Raw genomic sequence first — 17196 nt, 5'->3', positions numbered from 1 at the left:
ACAGAGGAACCCCAGTGTCATCCACAAATCCCCCATAACACCGCGTCATGCACAGATCCCCATAACAGTGCGCCATCCACAGATCCCCATAACTGCGCCATCCACAGATCCCCATAACAGTGCGTCATCCACAGATCCCCCATAACAGCGTCATTCACAGATCCCCATAACAGTGCACCGTCCACAGATCCCCCATAACAGTGCGTCATCCACAGATCCCCATAACAGTGCGTCATCCACAGATCCCCATAACAGTGCGTCATCCACAGATCCCCCATAACAGTGCACCGTCCACAGATCCCCCATAACAGTGCGTCAGCCACAGATCCCCCATAACAGCGCGTCATCCACAGATCCCCCATAACAGCGCGTCATCCACAGATCCCCCATAACAGTGCATCATCCACAGATCCCCCATAACAGTGCGCCATCCACAGATCCCCCATAACAGTGCGTCAGCCACAGATCCCCCATAACAGCGCGTCATCCACAGATCCCCCATAACAGTGCGTCAGCCACAGATCCCCCATAACAGTGCGTCATCCACAGATCCCTCATAACAGTGCGTCATCCACAGATCCTCCATAACAGTGCGTCATCCACAGATCCCCCATAACAGTGCGTCAGCCACAGATCCCCCATAACAGTGCGTCATCCACAGATCCCTCATAACAGTGCGTCATCCACAGATCCTCCATAACAGTGCATCATCCACAGATCCCCCATAACAGTGCGTCATCCACAGATCCCCATAACAGTGCGTCAGCCACAGATCCCCCATAACAGTGCATCATCCACAGATCCCCATAACAGTGCGTCATCCACAGATCCCCATAACAGTGCGTCAGCCACAGATCCCCCATAACAGTGCGTCATCCACAGATCCCCCATAACAGCGCGTCATCCACAGATCCCCCATAACAGTGCGTCAGCCACAGATCCCCCATAACAGTGCGTCATCCACAGATCCCTCATAACAGCGCGTCATCCACAGATCCCCCATAACAGTGCATCCTCCAGAGCCCCCATAACAGTGTCATCCACAGATCCCCCATAACAGTGCATCCTCCAGAGCCCCCATAACAGTGTCATCCACAGATCCCCATAACAGTGCGTCATCCACAGATCCCTCATAACAGCGCGTCATCCACAGATCCCCCATAACAGTGCATCCTCCAGAGCCCCCATAACAGTGTCATCCACAGATCCCCATAACAGTGCATCATCCACAGATCCCCATAACAGTGCGTCATCCACAGATCCCCCATAACAGCATCAGCCACAGATCCCCCAAAACAGTGCATCATCCACAGATCCCCATAACAGTGCGTCATCCACAGATCCTCCATAACAGCATCATCGACAGATCCCCATAACAGTGTAGTGTGATGATTGGCTGCTGTGAGGTCACGTGGTTCTCTAACATTCCGTCTCCTCCGTGTTTCGGCCTCTGGCAGCTTTCTATGTAGCAGCCTGATAAATGGAGCCCTGATGCGGACTCTCCGCGATCTGCTGGTGATGTCTGCGGAGTAGATGAGCGCGGTGACGTCACACGCAGACGGTAACGGGGGAGGTTTGTGCGCCGGAGTGTGTCGGGTGTCAGCAGGACTGGGCTGCGATGGCGGACCCCGAGCTGGAAGCTATCAGGAAGCAGCGGCTGGCGGAGCTGCAGGGCCGGCAAGGGGTGAGAGGACCGGCATCACTGAGCATGTGGTGCTGCGTACTGCTGTCATCCGGGAACAGTGAGGCTGTCAGTGCGGCCCCAGTGTGATTGTGCCCCCGATCCATGTGTGTTATGTGCTTCACGTGTGTGCCGTCCCCCCTACCCCCCGTGTGCGCCCTCCATCCCCCCTACCCCGTGTGTGTCCGCCATCCCCCCTACCCATCCATGTGTGCCTGCCGTCCCCCCTACCCATCCGTGTGCGCCCGCCGTCCCCCCTGCCCCCCGTGTGTGTCCGCCATCCCCCCTACCCCGTGTGCGTCCGCCGTCTCCCCTGCCCCCCGTGTGTGCCCGCCGTCCCCCCTACCCATCCGTGTGCGCCCGCCGTCCCCCCTACCCATCCGTGTGCGCCCTCCATCCCCCCTACCCCGTGTGCGCCCTCCATCTCCCCTACCCATCCATGTGTGCCTGCTGTCCCCCCTGCCCCCCGTGTGTGTCCGCCATCCCCCCTACCCATCCATGTGTGCCTGCCGTCCCCCCTGCCCCCCGTGTGTGTGCCCGCCGTCCCCCCTGCCCCCCGTGTGCGCCCTCCATCCCCCCTACCCCGTGTGCGTCCGCCGTCTCCCCTGCCCCCCGTGTGCGCCCGCCGTCCCCCCTACCCATCCGTGTGCGCCCGCCATCCCCCCTACCCCCCCGTGTGCGCCTGCCGTCTTTCTACCCCCCGTGTGCGCCTGCCGTCCCCCCCTACCCCCCGTGTGCGCCTGCCGTCCCCCCTACCCCCCCGTGTGCGCCTGCCGTCCCCCCTACCCCCCCGTGTGCGCCTGCCGTCCCCCCTACCCCCCCGTGTGCGCCTGCCGTCCCCCCTACCCCCCCGTGTGCGCCTGCCGTCCCCCCTACCCCCCCGTGTGCGCCTGCCGTCCCCCCTACCCCCCCGTGTGCGCCTGCCGTCCCCCTACCCCCCCGTGTGCGCCTGCCGTCCCCCCTCCCCCCCGTGTGCGCCTGCCGTCCCCCCTCCCCCCCGTGTGCGCCTGCCGTCCCCCCTCCCCCCCGTGTGCGCCTGCCGTCCCCCCTCCCCCCCGTGTGCGCCTGCCGTCCCCCCTCCCCCCCGTGTGCGCCTGCCGTCCCCCCTCCCCCCCGTGTGCACCTGCCATCCCCCCTACCCCCCCCGTGTGCGCCTACCCCCCCGTGTGCGCCTGCCGTCCCCCCTACCCCCCCCGTGTGCGCCTGCCGTCCCCCTCCCCCCGTGTGCACCTGCCATCCCCCCTACCCCCCCCCCCCCGTGTGCGCCTACCCCCCCCTGTGTGCGCCTGCCGTCCCCCCTACCCCTCCCGTGTGCGCCTGCCGTCCCCCCTACCCCCTCCCGTGTGCGCCTGCCCTGTCCCCTACCCCCCCATGTGTGCCTGCCATCCCCCACCCCCTCCCCCCTCTCATCACGCACAGGTGCACTAGCTCTGCCCGGTGTACAGGGACCCCCGCTGTCTGTGTAGCTGACCCGTGTCCTCTTTCTGTCCTCAGGATGGGGGGAGCGAGCAGGCTCAGCAAGAGGCCAAACAGAGGTAATATTACATGAGGCCTGGAGGTACTACAACTCCCAGCAGTCTACATTAGATGAGCGGTGTTGAGCTTGTTGACTTCGATGGGGTCTGCCGACCGTGTAACACGCCCTGGGTGGTCCACAATGGCTGCAGACCCCTCCTGTGTTCTCCTGGGATGAGCCCCCAGAAAATGAGCCTGACAGCGGCCATTGATAGTGGGCGAGCCCAGCGCGGACCCCGCCAGGAGCAGCGGAGTGGTGCTGGCCCCAGCATTACATGTGGCCGTGGTCAGACTGGGGGGTCTATGGGCTGCGGACCCTCTAACCTTCTGCTCTCATTGCAGGGAGGACGAAATGAGGAACAGCATCTTATCTCAGGTCCTGAGCCAGGCGGCCCGGGCGAGATGTGAGTACCCCCAACATGCGCTGGCTGTCCCCCCTCATGACCAGCGGAGGGATTGTGGTGGTCCCAGTAATCGGACCCCCAGCAAATAAGTATAATAGAAGCTAAATAGATTAAAATAATCAGTTTTATTTATTTTTTCCCAGTGAATAATTTGGCGCTAGTGAAGCCGGAAAAAGCCAAAGCTGTGGAGAACTACCTGATCCAGATGGCAAGATTTGGGCAACTAGGCGGCAAGGCGAGTGTCGTCTGATAGTGTACGGTACTACAACCCCCACGCTCCATCCACGTCTGATACTGTACGGTACTACGACCCCCACACTCCATCCATGTCTGATACTATACGGTACTACAACCCCCACGCTCCATCCACGTCTGATACTGTACGGTACTACAACCCCCACACTCCATCCACGTCTGATACTGTACGGTACTACGACCCCCACACTCCATCCACGTCTGATACTGTACGGTACTACAACCCCCACGGTACTACAACCCCCACGCTCCATCCACGTCTGATACTGTACGGTACTACAACCCCCACGCTCCATCCACGTCTGATACTGTACGGTACTACAACCCCCACGCTCCATCCACGTCTGATACTGTACGGTACTACGACCCCCACGCTCCATCCACGTCTGATACTGTACGGTACTACGACCCCCACGCTCCATCCACGTCTGATACTGTACGGTACTACGACCCCCACGCTCCATCCACATCTGATACTATACGGTACTACGACCCCCAAGCTCCGTCCACGTCTGATACTGTACGGTACTACGACCCCCACACTCCATCCACATCTGATACTATACGGTACTACGACCCCCACGCTCCGTCCACGTCTGATACTGTACGGTACTACGACTCCCAAGCTCCGTCCACGTCTGATGCTGTACGGTACTACGACCCCCACGCTCCGTCCACGTCTGATGCTGTACGGTACTACGACCCCCACGCTCCATCCACGTCTGATGCTGTACGGTACTACGACCCCCCAAGCTCCGTCCACGTCTGATTATGTACGGTACTACGACCCCCCAAGCTCCGTCCACGTCTGATGCTGTACGGTACTACGACCCCCACGCTCCGTCCACGTCTGATGCTGTACGGTACTACGACCCCCAAGCTCCGTCCACGTCTGATGCTGTACGGTACTACGACCCCCAAGCTCCGTCCACGTCTGATGCTGTACGGTACTACGACCCCCAAGCTCCGTCCACGTCTGATGCTGTACGGTACTACGACCCCCAAGCTCCGTCCACGTCTGATGCTGTACGGTACTACGACCCCCAAGCTCCGTCCACGTCTGATGCTGTACGGTACTACGACCCCCACGCTCCATGAACGTCTGGGGATGTCGTTGGCTCTGGAACATGTTCCTTTCTCCTGATCATCGTTTTTACTGTTTTTAACCGTACGGAAACCATCAACAAGCAGGGGGGGTGTTAACGTGCGAAGGGACGGCCTGCAGGTAACTCGTTCTCCTTCCTCTCCTCAGCTTTCTGAACAAGGACTAATAGAAATTCTGGAGAAAGTCAGTCAGCAGACGGAGAAGAAGACGACTGTGAAGGTTAGAGGTGTCAGTGCTGTGGATATATATATATATATTTTTTTTTTTTGTGGTAGAATTTTTAGCATGCAGTATTAAGCATGGGGGTCCGTCCCATGGAAGTAAAGTCCATATTTCACAGGCGCTGCTGCATTATTTTTTACACTGCAAAATAGAAGTGGGTAATTAAAGTGAAGACCCCCATAGCTGCCTCTCCACCGTACTTTAACTCTTCAGCTATGGCAAAACTGAAACGTGCGCAAATGGCTCCCAGGACCTGGGGGTCTATTAGTAATTTCTGGCTGTAGGACAAGATCACTGAGGACCACCACTTGCCTCCTGGCAGCTGCTGCTCTTCTTTTGATGGTTGGAGGGTCGGCTCGCGTAGGTCTGGTCCAGCGGCCGATGGGTGGATTGGCACCAGTTGTCCTCCCGACATGCCCAGTGCTACATCTGCAGCCCCCCGCCATCAGTTTTCGGCAATGCCGGCACATTTCTGAGATCATTTGATTCTTTTCTTGCAGTTTAACAGAAGGAAAGTGATGGACTCTGACGAGGAGGACGACGACTGAGGCTCGGTCCGGACCCTGCACCCGGAGCACTTGCTTTACATTGGCACTCACCGAGGGTCTCACAATTCGGTGTTTATTCGTTTTTGTGTCTAATTGAGCAGCTGTACAGCGTACGCTTCCAGTACGGACGGACCACGCTGTGCGATAGCGTCAGCGCCCGATGTTACGCCCCCGCCATTACTTCAATTATCGCCCCCATCCCCTTTTAAATTTCTAAATTATTTGGACTCCTCAATAATCTGACACTTGGTTTTGTACCATAATGGGCGGAGGTGATAAAATCTGTATTCCGCGTGTCATTGTTTTCTCCTGAAAAACGAAAAATAAAGTTCTTTTGTTCTGTACATGTGGAGTGCTACTTTACAAGTATGGCTGAAGGTGTACTTTGTTTATTGGTAAAGGAATAACAATGTCCTCACAACTCGTCTACAGAACAATGCATCGCCATGGTAACAGACTACAAACAAGCAGTGTAGTCGGATCTTCTCACTTTTGTGGTAGGTGAGGTGGAGAACAGATGGAATCAATCTGTTATCATAGAGACACATAGGTCTGTACAAGAGCTGTATACACCAAACATATCTTCTGGGACTAACAGAAATTTAGAGACTAGTCACCTGGGAGCCCAAGTACTTAGACTTTATTACTCCTTAAATACAAACCCCAGTAAAGCAGCAGAGCAGAATATTTTGTCGAGTCTTTTATTGTGTCGAACCTTTTTAATATTTGGCACAGGTGAAAGGCACATCAGAAAAACTCCGCATCCATAAATTATGTAGAAAAATAGATGTTTTGTCATCTACTGGTGAACGGGACCAGATAAGGAACAGTCGTCAGACACCGAAATAATCACAGATCTTGTGTCCATAGCAGGAAGTGGTCGGGAGATTAGTGGTTAATTATTTCACATCATACAACACTTCACCGGTTGTCAGTAAAAATTGGCGGCTTTTCTATAAATCATGGACAAGTTCAGTGTGACAAACTGCACCAATGCAATAATTAATAATCCCTTATTTATAGGCCACTAAAAATACGGAAATATACACAGATATGAAGGATGAAATATGCACCAGAGGGGAAAGTAATAGGCACAGGACACTACAGTGATGGGAGTGAGATTCTGCAAGAAGTGTTTCCTGTTGCTCCACCACTTATAAATTATACATATAACAGTTACTGTAGTCAGTCAATAGCCTTAACACACATACAGGCCGGCGATAGTATGGTTCCACCATTAGTGTACATAGAATGCAGCACGGTCAGCAACGGTAGGATGATAATCTGCCCTTGCACACAACCTGGCAGGCAGCAGTACGCTGTCACCGTCCCTTGCACCCGGATGGTGGTGGTACAGCTCAGTCGCTGGCCAGAGATGGTATGGCTTCCCCATTGTTGTCCACTGCACACAGCCCGGCCGGCGATGGTACAGCTCCACCATTATTGTCTGTTGCATGCAGCCCAACAACAGATAATACAGCCCTACCATTACGGTCGTTGCACGCGGCCCGGCCGGCGATGGTACGGCCCCACCATTACTGTCCTTGCACGCAGCCCGGCTGGTGATGGTACGGCTCCACCACCGATGGTACGGCCCCACCATTACTGTCGTTGCACGCAGGCCGGCGATTGTATGGCTCCACCACCAATGGTACGGCTCCATTACTGTCACTGCATGCAGGCCGGCGATGGTACAGCTCCCACCATTACTGTCGTTGCACGCAGGCCGGCGATGGTACGGCTCTATCACCAATGGTACAGCCCCACCATTACTGTCACTGCATGCAGGCCGGCGATGGTACGGCTGCACCATTACTGTTGTTGCACGCAGCATGGCCAGTGAAACATCAGTAGAAACTATCAAGTCCTGCATTGGACTTTCTAGAAAGCCACCCTTCTGGATGAAACCAGCAGGAGCCCTTCCCATATCCTTAAAGGTTAAAAAAAAAAAATTAATAAAAAAAAAAGTGAAATAGTTTTAACTGCGTGAAAGCCTCTTCATCACTGAGGACGGCCGACAATAAGAAACTTCCCACCTAATTATAGGAGTGTGAAACCCGTGATACAGTGATGTGGAATTAATTGATCAATGGGGGAAACATAATAATGACTATGGAGAGATTTTTCTTTTTGGAGGGATTATGAACTATTAGGTAACTCAGATTGTGTGGTGGGCAGTGGCGTAATGAAAACTATCATAGCAAAGCCTGGCTGGAGTCAGGGACCCTCACGTTCCTGATCTTTCGTTTCCTTCGGGTGGGACGGTGGGGGTGCGCTTAGTGACCACTCAGTGAACAGTGTTTGGTATGGGGATACGTTCATTGGACGAGTCGACAAGTAACATGGACGACGTTACATACAGCAGAGGGGTCCTGATCGCCAAGCTCAGACCCCACAACGTATTGCAGCCATGATCTCAGCTAGGCCCGACCAGTACCAACACCAGCGGGGTCTTCCTGTCCAGAAGTGTCACAGCGGACGGGGCTGCTAGAGTCAATCACAGACCATGACGACTCCACGGCCAAAATGCAGGCTACACACGAGCAGTCCGGACCCCCGGAGCAGTCCAGGTCCTCCAGTTTTGCAGTATCAGTGGTTGCATCGGTCTGGCAGTGAATTTCGGCCAGCTCCTCTTCCCTGTCCAGGTCGCAGGATTCGGAGAGAGGAGAACCGACATCTGTCCTGTTGGGAGTTTCGCTGATCTCGCTTACGCTCTGGTCAGTGTCCGTTCCGCACGTTACGTGCAGGCTGTGCCTCCTGGCGGTGTATACGGCCCTTAGAGCAGAGCCCAACTCGTCTTTTCCACCTCCTGTGAATTCTGCGCAACTCCAGGTGCTGTCTGGATTCAGGGTCCCGTCCTCCGGTCTATGGATGGAGAGCTGCGAGACCAGACAGACAGTGAGGGGTTAACACTAACTGCTTTGGATGAGAGAAACAGCGCCACCAGGTGGGATGAAACTGTCCTGGAAAATAGAACCGAACTGCAATACCAGACACAGCCTGTGGACAAGGGTGGCGCTGTTCTAAGGTGTGGAGATGATTAATCCTGGAATAAACACCCCCGATGTTGCAGGATGCAGATGCTGCGCCCTCTATATACTCAGCTAACATGATGCCACACCGAAACATTATTACCTCTGTGTTGGAAAACCCCTTTAAGACTTTTATAATGGAAGTACAGACCTGATGGATTAAATCTTCATCAAAGTTAGGCATACTCTGATCTCTTCTTATTTTCTTCTCATTTGTGGATCTGAAAGAAAAAAAAAAAAATTAAGAAATGAGCTTAAAGGGACGGTCCACTTAAGACAATCCCTTTACTTGTGGCTAATGGGGGAGGGCTCGCACCGCCTTCAGCGTCACCATCCGCTTACTATTTCTTGTGCAACAACTAAATCCGGCGATTTCCCTCCAATTGTAATAAATGCAAAAAAGGAAAAAATAAATAAATCACCAAATCTGCTTTACTCCTCACGTAGGAGGCAGCGGCCGCAGTGACAGAAGCCATCTGCCAGAGCTGAAATCACCTATTATTCCCACTAATGCACAAATCCTGAGACTGCAGCAAATCTATAAGGCCGGGATCACACATACGCGAGATACAGCCGAGTCTCGCAGGTGAAAATCCAGCTCTGGCACCGGCACTCCGGAGCGGAGCGTGCAGCAATACGTGGAGCCGCACAGCGACGCGTGGAGCCGCACGCTCCGCTCCGGAGTGCCGGCGCCAGAGGAGGGATTTCACTTACGAGACTCGGACGTATCTCGCATATGTGAGATCCCGGCCTAAGGAGAAAGTGGGGAGAGGCGAACATGGGGCGAGAATCGGGGCGAGAAGGAGGGAGCAACAGAAAGAAGGCATCTGCAGAATAGCGAGTGCAGCTCTGGGGTGTAACTCAGGATCAGTAATGTAATGTATGTACACAGTGACTGCACCAGCAGAATAGTGAGTGCAGCTCTGGGGTATAATACATTACTGATCCTGAGTTACATCGTGTATTATACCCCAGAGCTGCACTCACTATTCTGCTGGTGCAGTCACTGTGAACATACATTACATTACTGATCCTGAGTTACCTTCTGTATTATACTCCAGAGCTGAAATCACTATTCTGCTGGTGCAGTCACTGTGTACATACATTACATTACTGATCCTGAGTTACATCCTGTATGTACACAGTGACTGCACCAGCAGAATAGTGAGTGCAGCTCTGGCGTGTAATACAGGATGTAACTCAGGATCAGTAAGGTAATGTATGTACACAGTGACTGCACCAGCAGAATAGAGAGTGCAGCTCTGGGGTATAATACAGGATGTAACTCAGGATCAGTAATGTAATGTATGTACACAGTGACTGCACCAGCAGAATAGTGAGTGCAGCTCTGGCGTATAATACAGGATGTAACTCAGGATCAGTAAGGTAATGTATATACACAGTGACTGCACCAGCAGAATAGTGAGTGCAGCTCTGGGGTATAATACAGGATGTAACTCAGGATCAGTAATGTAATGTATGTACACAGTGACTGCACCAGCAGAATAGTGAGTGCAGCTCTGGCGTATAATACAGGATGTAACTCAGGATCAGTAAGGTAATGTATATACACAGTGACTGCACCAGCAGAATAGTGAGTGCAGCTCTGGGGTATAATACAGGATGTAACTCAGGATCAGTAATGTAATGTATGTACACAGTGACTGCACCAGCAGAATAGTGAGTGCAGCCCTGGAGTATAATACAGGATGTAACTCAGGATCAGTAATGTAATGTATGTACACAGTGACTGCACCAGCAGAATAGTGAGTGCAGCTCTGGGGTATAATACAGGATGTAACTCATATACGTATCCTATACTGATCCTACCATCGAAACCTTCAAAAAGAACCTGAAGACCCACCTCTTCCGACAAGCCTACAGCCTGCAGTGATCCTGAAGTTACTGAACCGCCGCGCAACCTGCCCTACCCTCTCCTAGTGTATCCTCACCCATCCCCTGCAGACTGTGAGCGCTCGCGGGCAGGGTCCTCCCTCCTTATGTACCCGTGTGCTTGTTATCTGGTCATGTTTAATGTATTTGTCTATATTTGCCTCGTATTCACAAGTAAAGCGCCATGGAATAAATGGCGCTATAAAAATGTATAATAATAATGTATAATAATAATAATAATAATCCTAAATATTTTAGAAAAACTTACTTGGATGGAGTGACATCAGCTTTCCCGGAAGTGACAGGAGCTCCTGAGACGGTCAGACTAGAGGTCGATGCTGAAAGCATTAGCGCAGATAATGGAAACAGACATTAGATGAACGTTATAGACAGCAATAAAGGAATAGGGAGTATTATATGGTATAAAGCTTCTTCTCACACTTTTTCCGGATGCGGCCAGGCTGCTCCTCGGATGTGGCTGCCCCGCCGTCCGTCATTGTTAGGTTGGAGGCAGATAGCAGTTGTCGGATTTTGACATTCTGCAATCACACACATCAATAAAACATCGTTTTATATGTTTTGGGCTAATTGAAAAACCTCAAACAGAATGTTCACTCTACCGCGGTTATCTCTTACTATGTGTGGAGAGAAATTGATGAATGCGCTAATTACACATTTCATATATTTTTCCAATTCGAATAATCCAATTTGTATTTATTATAACCGACAGAACTGACTTGGAAAATATAATAAAAATTAATAAAAATAAATAAAATATTATATATATATATATATATATATATATATATATATATATATATATATATATATATATATATATATATATATACACACACACTTTATTTTTTATCATTATAATTTTTTATTATCAATAAAAAATGAATAATACTAATAAGATAATAATAATATTATATACAAAGTCTGTATCCGCCACCAGAGGGAGCTCTCTGTATACTGCTTTATAATGGAATACACTGCATAGCTCATATTCAGCCAGATCTCCTTAGTGGTGAGAAGTAAATAATACAAATATTTCTCTGCTACCCCGCAGACTTACCTCCTTTGCAAAGTCCAGTGGGGAGTATTGTCGCTTGTTCCTCACGTCTGCTGGGGCCCCGTACAATAAAAGCAGCTTGACTAAACCCTCGTGATTCCTGCGGACAGCCTCGTGGAGAGCGGTGTTCCCATTTACATTGCCGAGATTTACAGACGCTCCGTGCTGGAGGAGAGCAACAGAAGTGAGTGGGCGGTAGAGGATTATAGAGCAGAGATCCTCCGATCGGTGACTTTTTTGCACCTCCAGTAATTGTGTCGCTATCTCCAGGTGGCCGGCCATGCAGGCGTATATCAGCGGCGTGTTCCCGTTCGCGTCCTTCTTGTTCTTTCCGGCGCTGATCTCCATCAGGATCTTTACCACCTGGAAAATACATTAACTTTACGCACAATTTTTGTTGTAATTTTATCTCCCCTTCTTCCAAGAGCCATAACCTCCAAAGAAGCCCAGCAAAGGCAGGGGATGAAAGATGGCAGAACGAGGGTCTCACAAAAGAACCCAGGACACATCTGCGCTCCACCATCAGGGCATGTGGGTAAGGAGCCAATGGGCGCCCCATTAAACGGCGAGACCCTCCATACAAGCCCACCCAATGTGGGACGCCTGGACACCGCTCACCTCGAGATGCCCCTTGTGGCAGGCCAAGTGCAGAGGGAGTGCCCGGTTCCCGTTCTTGGCATCCACGTGAGCCCCATGTTTCAGGAGCAGATCCACGAGGACGGGATGACCGTGCAGGGCTGCGATGTGTAGAGGGGTGAACCCATCCCGGCTGCTCACGTTGACCCCAAGACCACTACTGGGAATCCTGCTCAGCTTCTGCAAATGCAAAGCCAACCCCGCCGATCAGCGCTGCCCATAGGAATGACTGGGCAACGATGGGAACCCAATTAGAGAGTCCCTCGAAATTTAAAGGGGTGATTCCTATAAGGACTGACCTTCTGAACAGGGCCACATGTCCGGCACTGGCACAGGGGGTGACAGAACTCCTTGTTCCCAACCAAACAGTCCTCTGGTTCATCGTCGTAGTCATCATCCACCCACTCCAGGAGGTAGCGGACCTGCGGAGAGAGAAAACAGACCATGGGATGGATGGTACTACACACTGCAATGATAGGAGTGGTGGTCCCGTGAAGCAGGTGTCCAGACGTCCCTTAGGCACTTCGCTCAGTCTATAAGCCAGAAAGAGCAGCTCCCGTCTGGGGTCACTCGACACGTCCCCGTATTACATGGACGACCCCTCAACGGAACGGTGTCCGTGTAAAGCAAAATATCCCGAGCAGCAAAAATCATCACAGCGCCACCATGATCACTTCGCTTATATGATGCAATAAAAACGACTCCCCAGCGTGATTCTCCGGATCAGTAGGACTGCACAGATGCCAAACCTGATAGCTTTTTACACCACCTACAGCGTGCAAAATAAGTATTGAACACACTTACTGAAATGGAATACATACTTCGTACAAAGGCATTTGCTGGTGATTACTTCAAGACGCTTCCTGTATGGAGAAACTAGTCACAGGCATTGCTCAGGTGTGATTTTTGGTCCATTCTTCCACACACACTCTTCACATCCTGAAGCTTCCATGGGCTCCTATCAACTCTGAACTTTAGTTCCTTCCATACATTTTCTATTGGTTTAAGGTCCGGTGATTTGCTCAGTCATTCTAGAATCTTTATTTTCTCTCTCTGAAACCAATTGAGAGTTTCCTTGTTTGGGATCATTGTCTTGCTGAATTGTCCACCCTCGTTTCATATTCAACATCCTGGTAGACGGCAGCAGAGTTTATATCTAGAATATCTTTGTACATTTCTCCATTCATCCTTCCTTCAATCACATGAAGTTTGCCAATGCCGTATGCTGAAAAACAGACCCACACAATGATCTTCCCACCTCCATACTTTACTGTTGGTATGGTGCTTTGGGCCTCCAAACATAGTGTGTATTATGGCGTCCAAAGAGTCCAGTTTTGTTCAAACACGACCAGACTATATTCTCCTAGTATTTCAGATTTGTTGTAAATGTTGTTGAGCAAGCTTTAAGTGCGCTAGAACATGCTTTTTTGTTCAGCAGTGGAGTCTTTTGCGATGAGCGTGCAGACAGGTCCTGGAGGCTGCACGGTGAGCGAGCAGACAGGCTGAGTGGTGAGCGTGCAGACAGGCCATAGAGGTTGTGTGGCGAGCGTGCAGACAGGCCATCAGTATGTTTTGCAACAATAAGGTTGCAAAGTTCTTGGGACAGCTCACAGGTTTTACCCATCGTGAGATGTTTCTTGTGTGGCACCTTGGTAATGAGACACCTTTTTACACTCCATCAGTTGAACCAGCTGATATTTTTCACTAAGTGGCAGCAATACTTTCTAATTACCGATAGATTTCAACTAATATCATGACATTCCATGGCTATTTGCACCTCTCTTCCTTCATGTGTTAAAGGACACAAGGGAAAACGTATTGATCATTATTACACATGATTTATGGACATCTATGGCGATTTATTTGCCTGTGTGGATTGGATGGGTGATTACCAACGTCTGGTGAAAAATTCGATAGCACCTTTAGAAGTAGATTCACTTAGAAAATTGGTGATGTGTTCAATACTTATTTCGCCCACTGTGTATTTCTAAATGGTTTTGTTTTTTTCCTTATAGACGTTGAGAGCAGCGTTTAAGTGGTTAAACAGCAGCGTTTGGAGCTGGCTCTGATCTCTGCTGCTGGCGGCAGGTGCCGGCTGTACGGCAGAGCTCCTGAGATCGCCCCATACACCTGCATCATTTTCCAAAAGTGTCGTACCATTTCCAGGTCCCCATCGGAGACGGCTCGTAATAGTTTCTCCACCTATAAAAAAATAAACATTTATTAATCATTAATGGAAGGACTGCAGATGTAATGAGCCACTCCTTAATCTATGGGGCGGTAAGACAACCCGCATCATCTGCAGCCACTGGGAACAAACCAGGGTGGTCTAGGTTGGACGATTATCGTCCTACATCACTGGATCAGCAGTGTCAGGGAGATTAAAGCCGCTTATCTCTCCTCCTGGGAATGATGACCTTCCGTACCTCCTTGTATTTGCTTCTGACATCATCTTGCCTGGTGGACGGCGATGAGAGGCTGGAATCCGAGGAGTCTCGGCTGATGGTGTCTGCTGACCGAGGAGGGGACTGGCTGAGAGACTGCACCGAAACACACCGTAAAAAAAAGACACAAGAAGGGGGGACGACGTGAATACACCGACAGAGCTGATCAGGCGTCAAGTCCACGGCTCCGTCACCACGTCTTACCTCTGAATTACTCGGCCTCCTGGTGTCCCCCACGTGGGCAGACTCCATGATGGACAGAATCTAGGAGAGAACGTGAGAACTATCAACCCAAAACCAGTACTTCTGATTAGCAGGTCAGCAGAGATGGTTCGTTACAATGTGTCAGAGCAGGGAATATATATTTTCCCGCAGAGGATTAGATGTGATGCAATTATAGCAAACCCTCAGCTCTTGGCAGTGTTCCACTAATGTCCAGGACGCAGCGTTACCTTGGAGTTGAGCGCGCAGTGCAGCGGCGTCTCCTTCCTCTTGTTGGCTTTGTTGGTGTCGGCTCCGTTCTGTAGCAGAACCTCAATAATGGGCTGGTAGCCCCAGCGGGCGGCGATGTGCAGCGCGGAGTCGCCCTTTTCATTCCCACAATCCAGTCTACAAGAGGTGACATCGTAATAGACTAAAGCCTTCACACACTGGAAGAAGAGGGTACAGGTAACCTGGGCTGGCACCGCGTCCAGAGGGGCAGCCAGAGAAAGCAAACATCCCACCGCCCCCGAATATCCCACCCAGAGAAAGCCAACATCCCACCTCCCCCAAAATATCCCACCCCAAAAAAGCCAACATCCCACCCCCCGAAAATCCCACCCCTAGAAAGCAAACATCCCACCCCCCCGAATATCCCACCCCGAGAAAGCCAACATCCCACCCCGAGAAAACCAACATCCCACCGCCCCAAATATCCCACCCAAAGAAAGCCAACATCCCACCCCCCGAATATCCCACCCCGAGAAAGCCAACATTCCTCCGCCCCCCAATATCCCACCGCCCCAAATATCCCACTTTGAAAAAGCCAACATCCCACCCCCCGAATATCCCACCCCCGAATATCCCACCCCGAAAAAGCCAAACATCCCACCCCCCGAATATCCCACCCCAAGAAAGCCAACATCCCACCCCCCGAATATCCCACCCCAAGAAAGCAAACATACCACCCCCCGAATATCCCACCCCAAGAAAGCCAACATCCCACCGCCCCAAATATCCCACTTCGAAAAAGCCAACATCCCACCCCCGAATATCCCACCACGAAAAAGGCAACATCCCACCCCCCGAATATCCCACCCCGAGAAAGCAAACATCCCACCCCCGAATATCCCACCCCGAAAAAGCCAACATCCCACCCCCCAAATATCCCACCCCGAAAAAGCCAACATCCCACCCCCCGAATATCCCACCCCGAGAAAGCCAACATCCCACCCCCTGAATATCCTGCATCCCTTCTCAACAAATATCCCACCCAGAGAAAGCCAACATCCCATCCCCCCGAATATCCCACCCAGAGAAAGCCCCCCCTGGATATCCCACCTCGAAAAAGCCAACATCCCCCACCAAGAAAGACAATGTCCCAGCCCTCTGAATATCCCACCCGGAGATAGCCGGGCAACAATGGCTGGCCAGAGGTGGCGCCGGCCAGCCCAGCCCCCCGAAGCTCTGCCGTGTCCTTGCTCGTACTCACATCTTCGTGTCCGTGCGTGCAGGCCAGGTGCAGCGGGGTGTTCCCATTGTTATCCTGGATGTCTCTGCTCGCCTTATAATGTAACAAGAGCAGCTACAAGAAAACAAAATACGCAAAAAAAAATGTAAAAACATTTCTGGAGAAAGCCTCGGACGCAGGAGGTCACGACAGATAATGATAAACCGGCCATTCAATTCCGCAAGTCTCCAGCTGCGATAGATAACGACCAAACCGTAGTGTCTGCTTACAATGGATGGAGGAAGGCTGTGCAGCAGCACAGAGCGTTTCAGGAGGGGAGTGTGCGGAATTTATAAGAGGCAGTGACATTTCTACTAATGTGATGATATTATACAGGAGGCTGCACGTAATGGGGCAGGTTCAGTAATAGGGGTCCTCTAGCAGCACAGAGTGTTTCAGGATCGTGGGGAGCACCATGTGGGCGCGCTCGGCCACCGCTGACTCACCGCTATCTTCTGGTGTCCTTTCTGGCAGGCGAGGTGAAGCGGCGTGGAGCCGTGGTAATCGGTGGCGTTCACCACTGCGCCTTTACAGATCAGGAGATCGATAAACTGAGACTGGCCTAGAAAAAGAAGGACGGCGTGAAGGTGTGAACAGCGGGATCTCTGCGCCCTGTATACAGGGTGTCACACATCTCCGCCCGAGATCCTGCCGCAGCAGGAGGCCTCAACCAGA

General features: G+C 51.8%; 2 protein-coding genes across 5 annotated transcripts in view; one reads left to right on the top strand and one right to left on the bottom strand.

Moving 5' to 3' along the window:
* Nucleotides 1-1377: 1377 nt before the first annotated feature.
* Nucleotides 1378-6074, top strand: PDCD5 (programmed cell death 5). The gene is made up of 6 exons (XM_069739261.1): nucleotides 1378-1684; nucleotides 3176-3216; nucleotides 3539-3600; nucleotides 3744-3835; nucleotides 5108-5179; nucleotides 5683-6074. The coding sequence occupies exons 1-6, from the start codon at nucleotides 1619-1621 to the stop codon at nucleotides 5728-5730; spliced, it is 381 nt and encodes a 126-aa protein (XP_069595362.1). The 5' UTR covers nucleotides 1378-1618; the 3' UTR covers nucleotides 5731-6074.
* A 343-nt stretch (nucleotides 6075-6417) lies between these two features.
* The window catches only part of ANKRD27 (ankyrin repeat domain 27), a 31850-nt gene continuing 21071 nt past the window's right edge, over nucleotides 6418-17196 (bottom strand). For all 4 annotated transcript variants that reach the window (XM_069739257.1, XM_069739259.1, XM_069739258.1 and 1 more), the window contains exons 16-29: nucleotides 16968-17083; nucleotides 16504-16596; nucleotides 15263-15460; nucleotides 15015-15074; nucleotides 14793-14906; nucleotides 14524-14568; nucleotides 12666-12788; nucleotides 12349-12546; nucleotides 11974-12093; nucleotides 11734-11895; nucleotides 11095-11194; nucleotides 10924-10993; nucleotides 8914-8983; nucleotides 6418-8609 (exon numbers count right to left, since the gene is read on the bottom strand). In XM_069739257.1, the coding sequence (XP_069595358.1) occupies nucleotides 8151-8609; nucleotides 8914-8983; nucleotides 10924-10993; nucleotides 11095-11194; nucleotides 11734-11895; nucleotides 11974-12093; nucleotides 12349-12546; nucleotides 12666-12788; nucleotides 14524-14568; nucleotides 14793-14906; nucleotides 15015-15074; nucleotides 15263-15460; nucleotides 16504-16596; nucleotides 16968-17083 (1928 nt within the window). In that variant the 3' untranslated portion in view covers nucleotides 6418-8150. The remainder of the gene's footprint in view (nucleotides 8610-8913; nucleotides 8984-10923; nucleotides 10994-11094; nucleotides 11195-11733; nucleotides 11896-11973; nucleotides 12094-12348; nucleotides 12547-12665; nucleotides 12789-14523; nucleotides 14569-14792; nucleotides 14907-15014; nucleotides 15075-15262; nucleotides 15461-16503; nucleotides 16597-16967; nucleotides 17084-17196) is intronic.

This window comes from Ranitomeya imitator, chromosome 9, assembly GCF_032444005.1.
Source record: "Ranitomeya imitator isolate aRanImi1 chromosome 9, aRanImi1.pri, whole genome shotgun sequence".
Taxonomy (NCBI): domain Eukaryota; kingdom Metazoa; phylum Chordata; class Amphibia; order Anura; family Dendrobatidae; genus Ranitomeya; species Ranitomeya imitator.
This window is presented reverse-complemented; position numbering and strand designations above follow the sequence as displayed.

Coding starts and splice junctions, on each gene's coding strand:
- PDCD5 (XM_069739261.1), top strand. CDS start 1,619: ATGGCGGACCCCGAGCTGGAAGCTATCAGGAAGCAGCGGCTGGCGGAG. Junction 3,601..3,743: donor CCAGGCGGCCCGGGCGAGAT/GTGAGTACCCCC, acceptor ATTTTTTCCCAG/TGAATAATTTGGCGCTAGTG. Junction 5,180..5,682: donor AGAAGAAGACGACTGTGAAG/GTTAGAGGTGTC, acceptor CTTTTCTTGCAG/TTTAACAGAAGGAAAGTGAT.